Genomic DNA, 18,323 nt, shown 5'->3' on the forward strand with positions numbered 1-18,323 from the left:
TATCTCCTGGGAATGCCGTAGTACAGGTGGTCCACTCCCATCTTGAACTTCTTGTATCTGGCATCCTGGGCATTGTGCAGGCTGAGAGAGAGAGAGAGAGAGAGAGAGTGGAGAAGGCCTGTCATGACCCCATCTGACCCTGTATGGGAGACAAAGACACAGCTCGTATCTCTCAGTCCAGCGCAGTTCCCAATGAAAGAAAGCAATAGAAATAGAAAAATGAAAGCAGATTGAAGGTGCGATAAGATAAGATTCATCAACTTTTGTGCATCTTCTTAAAGGAAGCCCCATTTTTTTCCCTTTTTTTTTGTATGGTATAGAAGGCAAATCAAGGGCAAAAATTATGCAGAGAAAAGACTCCTCCAAAAATTATATTAGCTGAGAGTCATATTGATACTCCTCATCTTGAAGCCCATACAGCTCCCTCCCTCCCATCTTCCTGCCTTCTCCTTTTGTTACTCCCTTCTCCTTTACCATCTCTCTCTCTCTCTCTCTCTCTCTCTCTCTCTCTCTCTCTCTCTCTCTCTCTCTCTCTCTCTCTCTCTCTCTCTCTCTCTCTCTCTCTCTCTCTCTCTCTCTCTCATCTTTTACCCTTACCTTCCCTTCCTGCTTCCTCTCTCTCTCTCTCTCTCTCTCTCCCATACCCCTAGCTTCTCTTCCTTCCTCCCATCTCCTCCCTGCCTTAATTCCTTCTCTCTCTCATCTCTTCCTCTCCTTTTCTCTTTCTCCCTTCATTCATTCATTCTTTCACTTTTCCTTCCATTTTTTCACATTTTTCCTCTGCTTCCACTTTCTTTCCTTCCTTATCTCTCCCTTCCTCATACGGTTCCCTTCCTCTTTCGTCCCATCTCTCTCTCTCTCTCTCTCTCTCTCTCTCTCTGTCAAGATTCCAGAGTTGTCAAATCTTTCAACAATACGCAATACACACACTTCTAAAGAAGCGTATTTCAACCTAAAGTCACCCAATACACATAAGACCCCCCATTTCAGCTCGTAATAAGTAGCGGAATAAAAGTTTAAGTAGCGTGCAGCATTTTCCAAGAGGTGTCCCCTGTACATAGGCCTATTTTTTTTTTTTTTTTTTTTTTTTTTTCGTTGGGGATCTACCAAAATGGAGGTAGGCGGTGCATGTCGCGCAACGCCCCAGACGGCTGGTAGAGAGATACCCAAGTCTTTCAAGGAGGAGGCCCAACAACGGGGCTGAGGGTGTCGGAAAGGGCCCACCTTTCCACCCCCATGGGAACTGATAGGTCTCGAACCCACGCTCTAGCAACCCGCCGAAGCGCAAGGCAGAGACTCTACCACGGGTATCCATTCTAGTAGTAGTAGTAGTAGTAGTATCCATTCTAGTAGTAGTAGTAGTAGTAGTAGTATCCATTCTAGTAGTAGTAGTAGTAGTAGTATCCAGTATCCATTCTAGTAGTAGTAGGTAGTAGTAGTATCCATTCTAGTAGTAGTAGTAGTAGTAGTATCCAGTATCCATTCTAGTAGTAGTAGGTAGTAGTAGTATCCATTCTAGTAGTAGTAGTAGTAGTAGTAGTAGTATCCATTCTAGTAGTAGTAGTAGTAGTATCCATTCTAGTAGTAGTAGTAGTAGTATCCATTCTAGTAGTAGTAGTAGTAGTAGTATCCATTCCCTCTCCGGTCCTGGTCTTGGTCTTGGGTGGTTGTCAAGATGCTGTTTGTTTACACTCTTCAACTTCATCTGGAAAAACACTGAATTCTAAGTTACCTTGCCTCGTGACGGCTTGTAATGGTGTCCGTCGTTATATTTCGGCCAAGGGAAGTTCCGCCGTGTCGTCCTTCCAGCCTCAGATGTAGAGAAATACGGTGAAAAGGTGCTTGATATGAGGTCAGGGCGGCGTCTTCAAGCAGAGGTCAGAGTGATGCTGTGAGGTCATGAGGATGCGGGACGTCGAGGGCCAGGCTGAGGGAGAGGCCGCCAGGTTCATCCCAGCGGCCCTTCAGCATCCTCCTCCTCCTCCTCTTCTCTCCAGCGGCGGCGGCCAGGAGGTGAGGCACAGAGGCATTACCGTTTACCGTTGATGAGGTGAGGCACAGAGGCATTACCGTTTACCGTTGATGAGGTGAGGCACAGAGGCATTACCGTTTACCGTTGATGAGGTGAGGCACAGAGGCATTACCGTTTACCGTTGATGAGGTGAGGCACAGAGGCATTACCGTTTACCATTGATGAGGTGAGGCACAGAGGCATAACTGTTTACCGTTGATGAGGTGAGGCACAGAGGCATTACCGTTTACCGTTGATGAGGTGAGGCACAGAGGCATTACCGTTTACCGTTGATGAGGTGAGGCACAGAGGCATTACTGCCACCGTTGATGAGGTGAGGCACAGAGGCATTACTGTTTACCGTTGATGAGGTGAGGCACAGAGGCATTACTGTTTACCATTGATGAGGTGAGGCACAGAGGCATTACTGTTTACCATTGATGAGGTGAGGCACAGAGGCATTACCGTTTACCATTGATGAGGTGAGGCACAGAGGCATTACCGTTTACCGTTGATGAGGTGAGGCACAGAGGCATTACTGTTTACCATTGATGAGGTGAAGCACAGAGGCATTACCGTTTACCGTTGATGAGGTGAGGCACAGAGGCATTACCGTTTACCGTTGATGAGGTGAGGCACAGAGGCATTACCGTTTACCGTTGATGAGGTGAGGCACAGAGGCAATACCGTTTACCATTGATGAGGTGAGGCACAGAGGCATTACCGTTTACCATTGATGAGGTGAGGCACAGAGGCATTACCGTTTACCGTTGATGAGGTGAGGCACAGAGGCATTACCGTTTACCATTGATGAGGTGAGGCACAGAGGCATTACCGTTTACCATTGATGAGGTGAGGCACAGAGGCATTACCGTTTACAGTTGATGAGGTGAGGCACAGAGGCATTACCGTTTACCGTTGATGAGGTGAGGCACAGAGGCATTACCGTTTACCGTTGATGAGGTGAGGCACAGAGGCATTACCGTTTACAGTTGATGAGGTGAGGCACAGAGGCATTACCGTTTACCGTTGATGAGGTTTCAGGTGACAGTCGCTGCATGATGGGGAGGGTGGGGGGGGTCATTGTCCTGTGCCCACCTCAATCTTTTTCAGGCCTATGGAAATAAACTACTGTGAGTGGGTCATTGTCCTGTGCCCACCTCAGTCTTTTTTAGGCCTATGGAAATAAACTACTGTGAGTCAGCAACCTTAGGAATACGGTCATAAGAAACTATCCTCTCTTTCCTCCCCTTCTCTCCCTTTCCTCCATTTTCTCCCTTTCTCGATCGTGGGGAGTCCAAATTGCCTGCTGTCACGGTGCAATGGAGAGGAAGAAGGAATTGAAGGGAAGGCAAAGGAAGGGAAGGCAAGGGAAAGGTAGGGAAGGCAAGGGAAAGGAAGGGAAGGCAAGGGAAAGGAAGGGAAGGCAAGGGAAAGGTAGGGAAGGCAAGGGAAAGGAAGGGAAGGCAAGGGAAAGGTAGGGAAGGGAGGGAAAGGAAGGGAAGGGAAGAAAAGGAAAGGAAAGGACACAACAGGACTTCAGGAAACTTGTAAGTGAGAAGAAGTGTACAGAATTTAATCTTCTATTTTCACACTTCTGTTCGGGGGTGGGCTCAGATAATTTTTGATGTGCAGTTAGTATTCTCTTGTCTTATTATTGAGGGGGGGGGGGGGGGTAGTCCTTGTGAGCCTGAGGAGCTTTCTGTCTTGAGAGAGTGCCACCAGTTCAGCAGCAGCATTGTACTGCAAGTTGTGCTGGTGTTGTTCAGTGCCAGCGCCATCTCTCAGTCTTCTTGTGGTAGGGCAGTCAAGGAGATAGTGTGGTAGGGGGCCAGTGAGGGCATGCTGCAGTAGGGGCAGGAGTCAGGGGTAGGTACGAGGGCTCATCTCCAAGAAGGATTTGTAGCCTAGTCAAAGGTGGTGCAGGTTCAGTCTTACTCTGGCAGGTGTGTCAAGAGGACTCGTCTGGCAGGCAGCTTAGGAAGAATATGGACCTATGTGATCTTATATTCAAGGCCTCTTCTCTACAGGGTGGGAGTGAGAGCCAGGTGGTGCTAGCTGGGCCCAGTGGCACCGGTGAGCGCAGGAAAGCCGGGAGACTACGCAAGAAGCTGGTTGGTCGTGGCACTACCAGATTTGACGAGGTAAGTACCAAGGATAACATTACAGCTTAGATGATTCTGGTGTTAGTTGACCATAGATAGATAGATAGTTCATTGATGGTTTGACAAGCTAGAGGCCACACTTTTAATAATTTTGGCACTCAAGCTCACATAATTGGCACTGCAGCTGGTTAGTGTTGGCACCCATGTAGCAGTGTAATGGAAGTGCTGTAGTGCTCAATAAAACCTGTTGATGTGGTGTGTGTATAGATAAGATAGTGTTGAAGTATATGCATCATTTACTACCTGTGATAAGGGGGAAACAGAGACATATAATCCTCTCTAGTTAATGTTAAAAGCACTACAGTAAGGCCTAGCTAATGCCTTCCCCTTAGTAATATATATAGTTCCCCTTTTTTCTCCCTGACACAGTATATTAAAGGAGGAAACAAGGACATATATATCCCTCTCTAGTTACTGTTAGTGGCTGTAGATTAATACCTAGCAAATGCCTGTCCCCCTTAGTAATATATGCTCCTCCATAACATATTACAAGCATCATATAAGGGAGAAATAGAGACATATATATCCCGCTCTAGTTATCATTAATGGGTGTAGAGTAAGACCTCTAATGCCTATCTCTCTTAGTAATACATGCCCCTCCCTAACACGATACAGACATCATTTTAAACCTGTAATAAGGGGCAAAACAGAGACATATATATATCCCTATCTAGTTAACGTTAGTGGCTATAGTTTAAGGTCCAGCTAATGCCTGTCTCTCTTAGTAATACATGTTCCTCCCTAACACGATACAGACATCATTTAAAACCTGTAATAAGGGATGAAACAGAGACATATATACCTCTATCTAGTTAACATTAATGGGTGTAGAGTAAGGCCCAGCTAATGCCTGTCTCTCTTAGTAATACATGTCCCTCCCTAACACAATACAACCATCATTTAAAACCTGTAATAAGGGATGAAACAGAGACATATATACCCCTATCTAGTTAACATTAATGGGTGTAGAGTAAGACCTAGCTAATGCCTGTCTCTCTTAGTAATACATGCCCCTCCCTAACACGATACAGACATCATTTTAAACCTGTAATAAGGGGCAAAACAGAGACATACATATATCCCTATCTAGTTAACGTTAGTGGCTATAGTTTAAGGCCCAGCTAATGCCTATCCCCCTTAGTAATACATGTTCCTCCCTAACACAATACAGACATCATTTAAAACCTGTAATAAGGGATGAAACAGAGACATATATACCTCTATCTAGTTAACATTAATGGGTGTAGAGTAAGACCTAGCTAATGCCTGTCCCTTAGTAATACATGTCTCTCCCTAACACAATACAGCCATCTTTTAAAACCTGTAATAAGGGATGAAACAAAGACATATATACCCCTATCTAGTTAACATCAATGGCTGTAGAGTAAGACCTAGCTAATGCCTGTCCCTTAGTAATACATCTCCCTCCCTAACACAATACAGTCATCATTTAAAACCTGTAATAAGGGATGAAACAGAGATATATATACCCATATCTAGTTAACATTAATGGGTGTAGAGTAAGACCTAGCTAATGCCTGTCCCTTAGTAATACATGTCCCTCCCTAACACAATACAACCATCATTTAAAACCTGTAATAAGGGATGAAACAGAGACATATATACCCCTATCTAGTTAACATTAATGGGTGTAGAGTAAGACCTAGCTAATGCCTGTCCCTTAGTAATACATGTCCCTCCCTAACACAATACAGCCATCATTTAAAACCTGTAATAAGGGATGAAACAGAGACATATCTATCCCTGTCTAGTTAACGTTAGTGGCTATAGTTTAAGGCCCAGCTAAGTGTGTGTCCGACCTTTGCTTCAGCACATAGAGACAGCGGAACCAGCACCCGAGGCCTCCGCACTAGACCCTCGAAAACTATGGCAGCGTGCGGCGACGGAGGTAACCCATTGATGTGACGTTCCTTGGGCTGTGACGCTGGTGATAGTAGTTGATGTGGTTGATGTAGAAGAGACAGAGGCATTAATTTCTCAACTCCTTCTCTCCTCTCCTTCCTCTCTCTCCTCTCTCTCTCTCTCCCTTGCAACTTGAGGTGACGTTCCTTGGGCTGTGACGCTGGTGATAGAAGTTGATGTGTTCGATGTAGAATAGACAGAGGCATTATTTTCACAACTCCTTCTCTCCTCTCCTTCCTCTCTCTCCTCTCTCTTGCAACTTGAGGTGACATTCCTTGGGCTGTGACGCTGGTGATAGAAGTTGATGTGTTTGATGTAGAAGAGACAGAGGCATTATTTTCTCAACTCCTTCTCTCCTCTCCTTCCTCTCTCTCCTCTCTCTCTCTCCCTTGCAACTTGAGGTGACGTTCCTTGGGCTGTGACGCTGGTGATAGTAGTTGATGTGGTTGATGTAGAAGGGACAGAGCCATTATTTTCTCAACTCCTTCTCTCCTCTCCTTCCTCTCTCTCCTCTCTCTCTCTCCCTCGCAACTTGAGGTGACGTTCCTTGGGCTGTGACGCTGGTGATAGAAGTTGATGTGGTTGATGTAGAAGAGACAGAGCCATTATTTTCTCTACTCCTTCTCTCCTCTCCTTCCTCTCTCTCCTCTCTCTCTCTCCCTTGCAACTTGAGGTGACGTTCCTTGGGCTGTGACGCTGGTGATAGTAGTTGATGTGGTTGATGTAGAAGAGACAGAGCCATTATTTTCTCAACTCCTTCTCTCCTCTCCATCCTCTCTCTCCTCTCTCTCTCTCCCTCGCAACTTGAGGTGACGTTCCTTGGGCTGTGACGCTGGTGATAGAAGTTGATGTGTTTGATGTAGAAGGAACAGAGCCATTATTTTCTCTACTTCTCTCCTGACTTCTCTCCCTTCTCTCCTCTCTCTCTCTCTCCCTTGCAGCTGGTGATAGTAATTAATGTGTCTGATATAGAAGGGACAGAGCTATTATGTTCCCTCCTCCCTACCTCCCTTTTCTCTCTCTCCTCCCTACCCTTCCTTCCCTTCTCTCCTCCCTCCCTCCCTCCCTTTCCTCCCTTCTCTCCGACTGCCTCAACTGAGCTCTGTTAAGGATACTGTTGATACTTATTGAGCCTGACCCTTTGTACATTGGCTTATACTTAAACTACTAATATTTATACTACTAATACTTATACTTAAATGGCTTATACTATTGCTTATGATGACAGGCTTGAGAGAATGAGATATATTTGTACACATTAGATTTTTTTTCTGCTTGTTATTCTTGTTCTTGTTCTTGTTCTTCTTTTTCTCCTTTTTCTTCTTCCTCTTCTTTTTCTTTTTCTCATTTTTCTTCTTCTTCTTCTTCTTCTTTTTCTTCTTCTAATACTAATACAACTACCACCACCACCACTACTACTACTACTACTACTACTACTATTACTACTACTACTACTACTACTACTTCTCGCCATAGGCCCGGGCTACCTCCAGGATCGAAGGGGAGGAATTCTTCACAAGGATATGGCCGGAGGAGAAGCCTATCGCACCTTCCTCTCCTCCAGGTAAGAATGGAGGAAAGAATGGAGGGAAAGGAGAGGGAGGGAGGGAGGAGGAAAGGAGAGAGAGAGAGAGAAGAAAACGTTATTATGATTATTATTATTATTATTATTATCATTATTTTTCTCTCCTCCAGGTTTCTCTCTCCAGGACATCTTCTCTCCATCTTCCTCCACCACCGCAGAGAGAAAGGAGGAAAGGAAGAAGAGAGAAGAGGAGGAGGAGGAGGAAGGTGAAGGTATGTTAAGTCTCCCTCACTCCCTCACTCACTCACTCACTCACTCACTCACTCACTGTCTTGTAGCTGTCATCTTTCTCTCCTCCTTTCTGATATTGTGATTTCTGTGTTCTCCTTTATTTTATTTCTTCTTCTTCCTTCTTCTGCTGTTGCTCTCTCTTCATTTCATCCCATTCTTCCTCCCTTGCCTCTCTCATCATCTTTCCCTTCCTCTCTCCTTTTCTTTCTCTCTTCTCCTCCTCCTACATCTCTTTCCCTACCCTTCTCTTACCATCCCCTTTCCTCCCTCTCTCTCTCCCTTATTTTACCCATCCTCACATTTCCCTTCCTTCTATCTCTCTCCTTTTCTTTCTCTCTTCTCTTCCTCCTACTACCCTAACCCTCCCTTCTTTCCTACCCTTCCTCACCCTCTCCTCCCTTCCTTCTCTTCTCCCTACCTTTTCTCTCTCCTTGCCTTTCCTCCCTCCTCCCTTTCCTCCCTTCTTTCTCTCTTCTCCCTTCCTCCCTGTCTTTCCCTTCTTCTTTGCCTCCTTTCTCTCCTTCCTTCTCTCCTCCTCTCCTCCTCCCTTCTTCCTTCCTCCCTGTCCTTCCCTTCTTCTCTACCTCCTTCCTCTCCTCCCTTCCTTCTCTCCTTCTTTTCTCTCCCTACTTTTCCTCTTCTCCCTGCCTTCTTTCTCCTCCCTTCCTCCCTTTCCTTCCCTTCTTCTTCCATCTCTCCTTTCTCTCCTAAGTAAGTACAAAGAAAATAACAAAAAATAACAAAGAAAATAACATGTTTCTATCACGTCATATACCTGTCAACCCCCCCCCCCCTCCCCCAACAGGCTTTGACGAGGAGGGCCACATGCTGGTTGGTGTCACCCCTGGCACTCACCCCTGTCCACCCACCCACCAGGCACCAGCTGTTTATGTACCCCTGCACCTCCGGCGAGCCCAGCAACGCTCCACCCTCTTCATGCCCTCCAGTCTGCCTAGTAAGTGAGGAGGAGGAGGAGGAGGAGAAGGGAAGGGAAGGGAAGAGAAGGGAAGGTATGGGATGGGAAGGGAAGGGAAGGTATGGGATGGGATGGGAAAGGAAGGGAAGGGAAGGGATGGGATGGGAAGGGAAGGAAAGGAAAGGAAAGGAAAGGCAAGGGATGGGAAGGGAAGGAAGAGAAAGGGAAGGGAAGGGAATGGAGGGGATGGGATGGGAAGGGAAGGAAAGGAAAGGAAAGGCAAGGGATGGGAAGGGAAGGAAGAGAAAGGGAAGGGAAGGGAATGGAGGGGATGGGATGGGAAGGGAAGGAAAGGAAAGGAAAGGCAAGGGATGGAACACAAAGGAACACAAAGGAAGAACAAACAACAGCAGACCTGCTGGTCCTTACGAGGCTGTTTGTGACAAGCTACACTAACTATCTAATCAAAGGTGGAAGATGAAGGACAGCAAAGGCTCCTCCCCACCCCCCCATCCCTCCAGCCAAAGCTGGCAGGAAAGGAAAAAGAACCATGCAGCATGGAAAAACTGCATGGAATTTATGTAGGAAAGAGGAAAGAACTACCATTACTGCTACCACTAACCGGGCGATAAAAGCGGACAAGGACACCAGTATTCGAAAGAACTTAACGTTATTACGACAATGAGTAATATCTTAGTTGCTGGTTGGATTCAAAACACTTGTCTAATCTATTCTTGAAGGCCGTAACTGTTGTACTATCAACGACATCACAAGGTAGAGAGTTCCAAATATTAACAACTCGATTGAAGAAGAAGTGTTTAGCTTCGTGCGACGAGAATCTTTTACCACTTATCTTCAAATTGTGATTTCTTCTTGTTCTATTTGATCGATCAATTGTAAAGTAATCTTCCGCATTAATATTACTGAATCCTTTGAACATTTTAAACACTTCTATTAGATCGCCTCGCATTCTTCGTTTTGATAGGCTGAATAAATTTACTTCTTTAAGCCTTTGTTCATATGACAAATTTCTCAACCTAGGAATCATCTTTGTTACTCTTCGTTGGACCCGTTCCAACTTTTCTATGTCTTTTCTGTAGTAGGGAGACCAAAACTGTACACAGTACTCTAGACGGTGTCGAACCAACGAATTATACAGTTTTAATATTACTTTTTCCGATTTATTATTAAAGACTCGTCCGATGAAGCCAACCAATTTATTTGCAGTTTTAACTACCTCTGAACAATGCTGACCGGGCTTTAAATCGCTTGATATAGTGATTCCAAGATCCTTTTCTTTACTTACTGCAGAAAGTTGTTGGCCATTCATTACGTACCGAACGCGATTGTTATATTTTCCGATGTGCAACACTTTACATTTCTCAACGTTAAATTTCATTTGCCATTGATTGGCCCAACGTGCAAGTCGATCTATATCTGATTGTAAAGCTTCTTCGTCGAGTATCGCAGTTACTTTACTAGCAATTTTTGTGTCATCAGCAAATTTTGATACTTTGCAAGTGAGCCCATCATCGATATCATTAACATAAATTAAGAAGAGCATGGGGCCAAGCACTGATCCTTGAGGTACGCCGCTTTTGACATCGAGCCAGTTAGATGTAACACCGTTTAGAACTACTCTCTGTTTCCGCTCAGAGAGCCAGTCCGCAAGCCAATTGTGAATGTTACCCGAGATACCGTGCCCCAGTAGTTTGCTGAGTAATCGTTGGTGGGGGACCTTATCAAATGCCTTTTGAAAATCCAGATATATGATATCTACTGATCTGCTTTCATCGAACACCTCAAAATATAGTGAAAAATCAAGTAAGTTAGTCAAACACGAGCGTTTACTACGGAAGCCATGTTGCGAATTATTTATTATATTATTTTCTTGAAGAATTTCACCATATTGTCGCGCATGGTCGTCTCCATTAACTTACAAACAAGAGATGGCAGGCTAAATGGTCGATAGTTTCCAGGATGAGACTTGTCCCCTTTTGAAAATTGGTGTGACATTTGCAAGTTTCAATCCGACGGAACTTTTCCAGCTGTTAAAGATTTATTGAATATGATGGAGAGCGGTTTACAAATTTGATGTTTGATTTCTTTTAAGACCCTAGGGTAATTTTGTCTGGACCAGGAGCTTTGCTTACTTTAATCTTTTCAATTGTGCGTAAAATGTCACTTTCTACGATGAGCACGCCACTTAACATCTTTTCGGTCCTTCTAACCTCCGGCGGTTGAGGTGATAAACAATCTTCGTCGGTAAATACGGATGCGAAAAAGTTATTTAGGATTGTAGCCATTTCATTTTCATCGTTCGTGTGGTTACCATTTTCATTAGCAAGCGGTCCGATACCACAAGTGAGTGACTTTTATTATTTACATAGCTGAAAAATTCTTTAGGATTAGATTTACTTGTTTCCGCTATATATTCTTCAAGATTTTCTTGCTTCGTTTTATTAATTTCTTGGTTTCACGGCGAATTCTGTCCAACTCTAGTTTGTCAGCCTCGCTCTGAGATGATATGTACCTACTGTATACGCGTTTTTTAAGAGATAGGCTATTTTGAATTTCGTTATTCCACCATTTGGGTTTCTTCTTAGAAGCTGAACGTCTGTTACGATAGGGTACGCATATGCTTATGGCATTGTTCAATATTGTGGTGAAGGCCCCCAAGATTTATCAATATCTGTTTCGCCGTGATTTCAGTCCAGTCAGAATTATTTAGAATTGATCGAGTCTTGCAAAATTCGCTCTCTGATAATCAGGCACCTTTTCTTTACTAGGAGTTACTTTACTTTCTTTCATATTGATGCTGAATGTGATTGTTTGGTGATCGCTAGAGCTAAAAATTGGACCAAAATTTACTTCGTTAACTAGATCAGCTGTTGTTGAAAAGATAAGGTCAAGGTCAAGTCAAGTCGGTTCTTGAACGTGTTGATGTAAATCACTTTCTAGTAAATTTATGTACAGGTCGAGCCCTGTATGACAGTTCAACGGTTCACCCCATCTTTTCACTGGCAAGTTAAAGTCCCCAACAATTACTGCCTCGCAACTGCTACTTGTTTCTAATAATAATTCACTTAATGCGTGGTCGATATCAAGAGTCTGCCTTGGTGGTCTGTAGATAAGTCCAATTACTATTTAACGAGATTTATTTTTAATTTCAATGAAGACCGTGTTTACATTGGTTATAATATCTATTTTCACGGATACTGGATGGAGAGAGTTGTGGATATAAAAGATAACGTTTCCACCCTGTCTGTTCTCTCTTTTATGACTAAAGATGGTATAACCCGGTAATCTATATTCCGCAATTAAATCTCTATTTGAAGTGTATATCCAAGATTATGTGACTCCGATGATGTGATAATGACTTGTAGCTGCGAGGACTTCTAAGTCTTCAAATTTGTTACGTAGGCTACGAGCGTTTACATAGGAAGCTTTAATGTGATTCGAGTAGGGGGTTTCGCGGGTTGAGTGCTCCCTTACGGTGGAGCTGCTGGTGTTCTCGCCTCCGCGTTTTTGGCTTTCGAAGAGCCACTTGGTCACAGAGCAGCCTCCCGAAACGGGCTGCTCCAACAGGGTTTAAGTGAATGCCATCAGGAAGGAACAAGTCCGAATCGTAGTAAAAATTGTTCCACAAGTTAGCGAACTGGACGTTTTCTTGTGAGCAAAGGGACTGAAGTCTGTTGTTTGTGCTGAAGGCCTTACTGTAAAAGCTAGATTCGGCACCGACCCTCGGGAGGATTCCTGAGATTATGATGTTACTGGCATCCGTTTTACGTTTATACTGCTTGATCATGCGGCGGTATTTCTCAAGCAGTTCCTCAGAACGGCCCAGCGTGAATGACAAAGAGGGTGTTTCGGTCGGCATTTCTCGTGACATCATCGCACGCTGCGGTGATGTCGTCCAGTCTGGCACCTGGATAGCAGTAACGTTTTCTGCGGCCGTTTGATGAACGACCACAGAACTCAACCAGCTGGCCACGCACCATGGAGTCCCCAACTAGGCGAGTCTCGAACTCATCCTCCATGGTGTCTGCCAGCACCTGGAACCTATTGAAGGTAGTGGGGGTCAGTAAATCCTTGGTTGCCTGCTTCGGTTTGGCTCCATTCCTTACAGGTTGGAACCCGACATCCTGTGAAGCAGGAAGAGGAGCGTTAAGTGGGGCAGGCTGGAAGTTGTCCTGTGAGGCAGGCTGGGAGTTAGCCTGTGAAGCAGGCTGGGGGTTAGCCTGTGAGGCAGGCTGGGGGTCAGCCTGTGAGGCAGGCTGGCGGTTGTTCTGTGAGGCAGGCCGGGGGTTAGCCTGTGAGGCAGGCTGGGGGTTAGCCTGTGAGGCAGGCTGGGGGTTAGCCTGTGAGGCAGGCTGGGGGTTATCCTGTGAGGCAGGCTGGGAGTCAACCTGTGAGGCAGGTAACACGTCCTCCCGTGAAGCAGGAGGGTCGTCTGGAGAGGGCACAGTCTCAGTGGAGGGCCTCTCCACTGAGAAGGGAATGGAGGGGATGGGATGGGAAGGGAAGGAAAGGAAAGGAAAGGCAAGGGATGAGAAGGGAAGGGAAGGAAGAGAAAGGGAAGGGAAGGGAAGGTAAGGTAAGGTAAGGTATGGGATGGGAAGGGAAGGGAAGGGAAGGTATGGGATGGGATGGAAAGGGATGGGAAGGAAAGAAAAGGAAAGGCAAGGGATGGGAAGGGAAGGGAAGGAAGAGAAAGGGAAGGGAAGGGAAGAGAAGGGAAGGTATGGAATGGGAAGGGAAGGGAATGGAATTGAGGGGATAGGAAGGGAAGGGAAGGAAAGGAAAGGTATGGGAAGAGAAGGGAAGGTATGGGATGGGAAGGGAAGGGAACGGAAAGGAGGGGAAGGAAAGGGAAGGAAAGGAAAGGCAAGGGATGGGAAGGGAAGGGAAGGAAGAGAAAGGGAAGGGAAGAGAAGGGAAAGGAAAGGAACGGAAAGAATAATATTTACTCACATTCTCTCTTGATAGATAGATAGATAGACAGATAGATAATAGATAGATATATAAATGGCTAAATATATATGATAGAGGTAAAGCTTAAGAATCTCTCCTTCCATTCTCTCCCAAAATATATAAGCCTATGGACCTCGATCACTTTATTAGGCCTATGGAAATACCTAATGTAAGAGTATAACCTTCAAGAAGACACCCTTAACAAACTCTCCTCCCTTTCCCTCCCTTTCCTCCCTTTCCCTCCCTTTCCTCCATTCTCTCCCTTGACTACCTCTCCTCCCTTTCCTCCCTTTCTCTTCCTTTCCTCCATTATCTCCCTTTCCCTTCCTTTCCTCCCTTTCCTTCATTCTCTCCCTTTCTCTCCTTTCCCTTCCTCTCCTCCCTTTCCTTCATTCTCTCCCTTTCTCTCCTTTCTCTTCCTCTCCTCCCTTTCTCTCCTTTCCCTTCCTCTCCTCCCTTTCCTCCATTCTCTCCCTCTCTCTCCAGGTGACGTTCGGAGCAAGCTGGAGGAAGGGAGGAGCTTGCGGGACCCAGTGGAGGAAGGTCTCTACGTCGGAGAGAAACCTTTCCTCACCCCGGCCAACCGAAACATTGTGGAGAACAGACTCCTCCGCCAAAACAACCGGTGAGGAGGAGGTGGAGGAGGAGGTGGAAGAGGAGGTGTTGAACTGTCTTGTCTTAGTATGTGTTGGTAATGGAAGAGGAGGAGGAGGAGGAGGAGGAGGAGGAGGAGGAGGAGGATGTGGAGAAGGAGGTATTGATTATCTCCCTTCCCTCAGGCATTGGTTCTCCGAGACTGGTTCCCTGGAGCGCCTCAACACCCCAGTCAGCGAGCAGTTTCATCACCACCTCCCTCCGCACCTCCAGGCCGCTCAACACCACAAGGAGGCGATGACAGTGTTCATGGAGGTGAGTTTTGGTGTTGAGGTGGTGTTGATGCGTGTGTGTGTGTGTGTGTGTGTTGTGGGTGTGTGTGTGTGTGTGTGTATTTACCTATTTGTATTGACCTCTAATAGTCTGATTCTAAGGGTCGTGTTATAAGACAATTCGCTGCCCAAGAACACATATTTGACAAGGCTTTCGTAGGAGTTGTGGGCATTTCCAGGAGTAGTTTTATGACCCTGGTGGTAGTTTGACCCTTCTTCTGTACCCTGAGCCTAAGAATAACTCATTAGAACCTGATTGATCCCTTCTTTGACCTTTAGAAATAAGGCTTTCGTAGGAGTTGTGGGCATTTCCAGGAGTAGTTTTATGACCCTGGTGGTAGTTTGACCCTTCCTCTGTACTATGAGCCTAAGAATAACTCATTAGAACCTGATTGATCCCTTCTTTGACCTTTAGAAATAAGGCTTTCGTAGGAGTTGTGGGCATTTCCAGGAGTAGTTTTATGACCCTGGTGGTAGTTTGACCCTTCCTCTGTACTATGAGCCTAAGAGTAACTCATTAGAACCTGATTGATCCCTTCTTTGACCTTTAGAAATAAGGCTTTCGTAGGAGTTGTGGGCATTTCCAGGAGTAGTTTTATGACCCTGGTGGTAGTTTGACCCTTCTTCTGTACCCTGAGCATAAGAATAACTCATTAGAACCTGATTGATCCCTTCTTTGACCTTTAGAAATAGCTGTGTGAGAAGCGAAACTGTCTTGTAAAACCAGCCTAATAGTCCCGTCTCCATATCTACATTCATCCAGCCTTTCCTTCATTTGGTGGACACTGCTCGCCTCCACCACCTCTTCCCGCAAGCTGTTCCAGGTGTTAACACTTCTATGTGGAAAACTATACTCTTTCAAGTCACTCAAACAGGTTCCTTTATTAAGTTTCTTTCCATGTCCTCTCAGCCCCTGCATTCTCACAGTTTTTTTTTTTTTTTTTTTTTTTTACAACAAAGGAGGCAGCTCAAGGGCACACACACACACACACACACAAAAAAAAAAAAGTAGAGAGGAGATCATCTTTATCCACCTCATCAAACTTATTTACCAACTTACACAGCATGATCAGATCTCTCTCCCTTCTTTGTTCCAGTGTCGTCAAGTCCATCTCCCTCAATCTGTCTCCGTACGTCATATTCGAGAGTTCTGGGACCATTTTAGTTGCAATTCTCTGTATCCTTTCCAACTTTCTGATATCCTTCTTTTTGTGAGGCGACCACACAACTGCAGCATATTCAAGTTTTGGTCTTATCAGTGTTGTTAGTATTTTCTTCATCATTTCCTTGTGTGTGTGTGTGTGTGTGTGTGTGTGTGTGATTTACCTTACCTAACCTAACCTCCCTCTCTCTTTCTCCCTCCCTCTCTCTCTCTCAGCCCCAGCCCAATGACAGTCTACTCCAGGACAGCATTGGTGGTGGTGGTGGTGGTGGTGGTGGAGTCCTGGATCTGGAGTTGTGTGGCCTCAGGTTCACCCACCACCCGCTCTTCTCCCCCGAACACGTCTTGGCGGCCCAGCTCACCCGCGACTTCACCCTCTACAAGGAACGGGTGAGCCTGGGGGCCACTCGCATCCTCCAGGCCAAGCTAGCGGTGAGTGGGAGGCTCGGAACAGTGCTCTCTCTCTCTCTCTCTCTCTCTCTCTCTCTCTCTCTCTCTCTCTCGCTCTCTCTCTCTCTCTCATTGTTTTTCTCCTTCCTTTCTGTTTTCTTTCCTTTCTCTCTCTGTCTCCTTCCTTTCTCTTTTTTTTATCTTCTCTCTCTCATTTTCTTTTTTTTCTCCTTTTTCTCTCTCTCTCTCTCTCTCTCTCTCTCTCTCTCTCTCTCTCTCTCTCTCTCTCTCTCTCTCTCTGTATCTCCTTTCATTCTTCTCTCCTTATCTTCCTCCTCTCTCTCCTCCCTCCCTCACCTCCTCTCTCCCATCCCTTTCCAGGTCTTACGTCAATCCCTGGCCAAATTACGCAAGACCGAGCCCTCAGACCAGACCCAGCAGCGCCCCAGGACAGCCCGGGATGAACTGGGCACCACGAGGAGGCTTGAAATCTACCGCCGGGAGGTCAAGGCGTGCAGGGAGGAAGCAAACGCGGAGGCCGAGAGAGACCGTGAACTCGTGACCCGACTTTTACGAGTGTGGAAGTCCATTAAGGAGCTCCGCCGATCCTCAAGAGTCCACGCCACCTCCATAAGGCTCCTAATCCGCAAGGAGGAGGTGGAGCAGGTGGAGGAGGAGGAACAGAGGAAGGTGGAGCTGGAGGAGGAGGTGCGGGAGGTACTGGAGGAGAGACAGCTGGAGTTTGATGTCCAGAGCAAGAGGTATGAGAGGGAGATGGTGGCGTGGAGGACCGAGCACAGGAAGAGGGTGAGTAAAGAGGGGAAGAGGAGGAGGAGGAGGAGGAAGAATTACAAAAGGAATGAAAAAACGTAGAATTAGAAGCAGTATTTGTTTCTCTCTCTCTCTCTCTCTCTCTCTCTCTCTCTCTCTCTCTCTCTCTCTCTCTCTCTCTCTCTCTCTCTCTCTCTCTCTCTCTCTCTCTCTCTCTCTCTCTCTCTCTCTCTCTCTCTCTCTCTCTCTCTCTCTCTCTCTCTCTCTCTCTCTCTCTCTCTATCTCTCTCTCTCTCTCTCTCTCTCTCTCTCTCTCTCTCTCTCTCTCTCTCTCTCTCTCTCTCTCTCTCTCTCTCTCTCTCTCTCTCTCTCTCTCCTTTCTTTCTTTCTCTCCTTTCTTTCTTTTCCAATCTTTCTCCTCCTCCTCCTCCAACTCTTTATCCATTCTCTCTCTCTCCCTCCATCCTTCCCCTTCTTTCTCTCTCTCTCCCTCCTCCTTCCTTAAGTGTTCCTCCTTCCCCTCCTCCTCCTCCTCCTCCAATTACTCTCTCTCTCTTTTCTTTTTACCTCAAGCATTTTCTTCCATGTCTTCCTCCTCCTCCTCTACTTCCAACCCTGTTCCTTTCTCTCTCTCCCTTCATCCCCTTCTTTTTCTCTCTTCCTCCTTCCTCTATCTCAATCCCTCCATCCTTCCCCCACACAGAAGGAGGCGCGGAGGAGGCAGGAGGAGCGGAGGAGGACACTGGAGGAGGGCAGCACAATGGAGGGGGAGGAGGAGGAGGCCCTTATACAGGCAGCCCAGGACGACACTCTCCTGGCCACCCCTGAGCCTCCCAGACCTGCCAAACCTCCTAAGCCACCTCTGAAACACAAGGTCAGGGGAGGTCAAGGGTCATTACTATGGGTTTCACTGGCCGTGTTACACTGTTTTTCGCAAATAATTCCTAAACAAATTGTCGGATCAGTATGGTATTTCAACACCAAGCCTTTTACACCCCTACATAATTTATGGCCCACATAGCATATTGCTATATGTGTTTACGAAGGAGTTTACTCCTGTATATTAAGCCGAAGCCAGGCATGGTCACTAAGGTCGTATGCACATTCGAACGAATGTGGGGTACTCGTCTAGCCCCGCCTACACCCCTACCAACCCCCAGACTATTCCCTCCCTACCCTTATACCTCACCCACCCCCTCCCCGTCTCCCTTAACCCCTTTATCACCGTCCCGCACACGTGTACGTGATAGGGAGGTATGGTACTACATA

General features: G+C 46.1%; 1 protein-coding gene across 7 annotated transcripts in view; it reads left to right on the forward strand.

The window, feature by feature from the left end:
• Nucleotides 1–1,666: 1,666 nt before the first annotated feature.
• Nucleotides 1,667–18,323, forward strand: part of LOC127006914 (coiled-coil and C2 domain-containing protein 2A-like) — a 37,270-nt gene continuing 20,613 nt past the window's right edge. For all 7 annotated transcript variants that reach the window (XR_007759902.1, XR_007759904.1, XR_007759905.1 and 4 more), the window contains exons 1-11: nucleotides 1,667–2,013; nucleotides 4,042–4,155; nucleotides 6,008–6,085; nucleotides 7,576–7,663; nucleotides 7,795–7,896; nucleotides 8,721–8,870; nucleotides 14,292–14,430; nucleotides 14,585–14,714; nucleotides 16,110–16,325; nucleotides 16,665–17,090; nucleotides 17,758–17,928. Coding sequence is in view for 1 of the 7 variants with exons in the window: in XM_050877255.1 (XP_050733212.1) it covers nucleotides 1,900–2,013; nucleotides 4,042–4,155; nucleotides 6,008–6,085; nucleotides 7,576–7,663; nucleotides 7,795–7,896; nucleotides 8,721–8,870; nucleotides 14,292–14,430; nucleotides 14,585–14,714; nucleotides 16,110–16,325; nucleotides 16,665–17,090; nucleotides 17,758–17,928 (1,728 nt within the window). In the remaining 6 variants the exon portion in view is untranslated. The remainder of the gene's footprint in view (nucleotides 2,014–4,041; nucleotides 4,156–6,007; nucleotides 6,086–7,575; nucleotides 7,664–7,794; nucleotides 7,897–8,720; nucleotides 8,871–14,291; nucleotides 14,431–14,584; nucleotides 14,715–16,109; nucleotides 16,326–16,664; nucleotides 17,091–17,757; nucleotides 17,929–18,323) is intronic.

This window comes from Eriocheir sinensis, chromosome 34, assembly GCF_024679095.1.
Source record: "Eriocheir sinensis breed Jianghai 21 chromosome 34, ASM2467909v1, whole genome shotgun sequence".
Lineage (NCBI taxonomy): Eukaryota > Metazoa > Arthropoda > Malacostraca > Decapoda > Varunidae > Eriocheir > Eriocheir sinensis.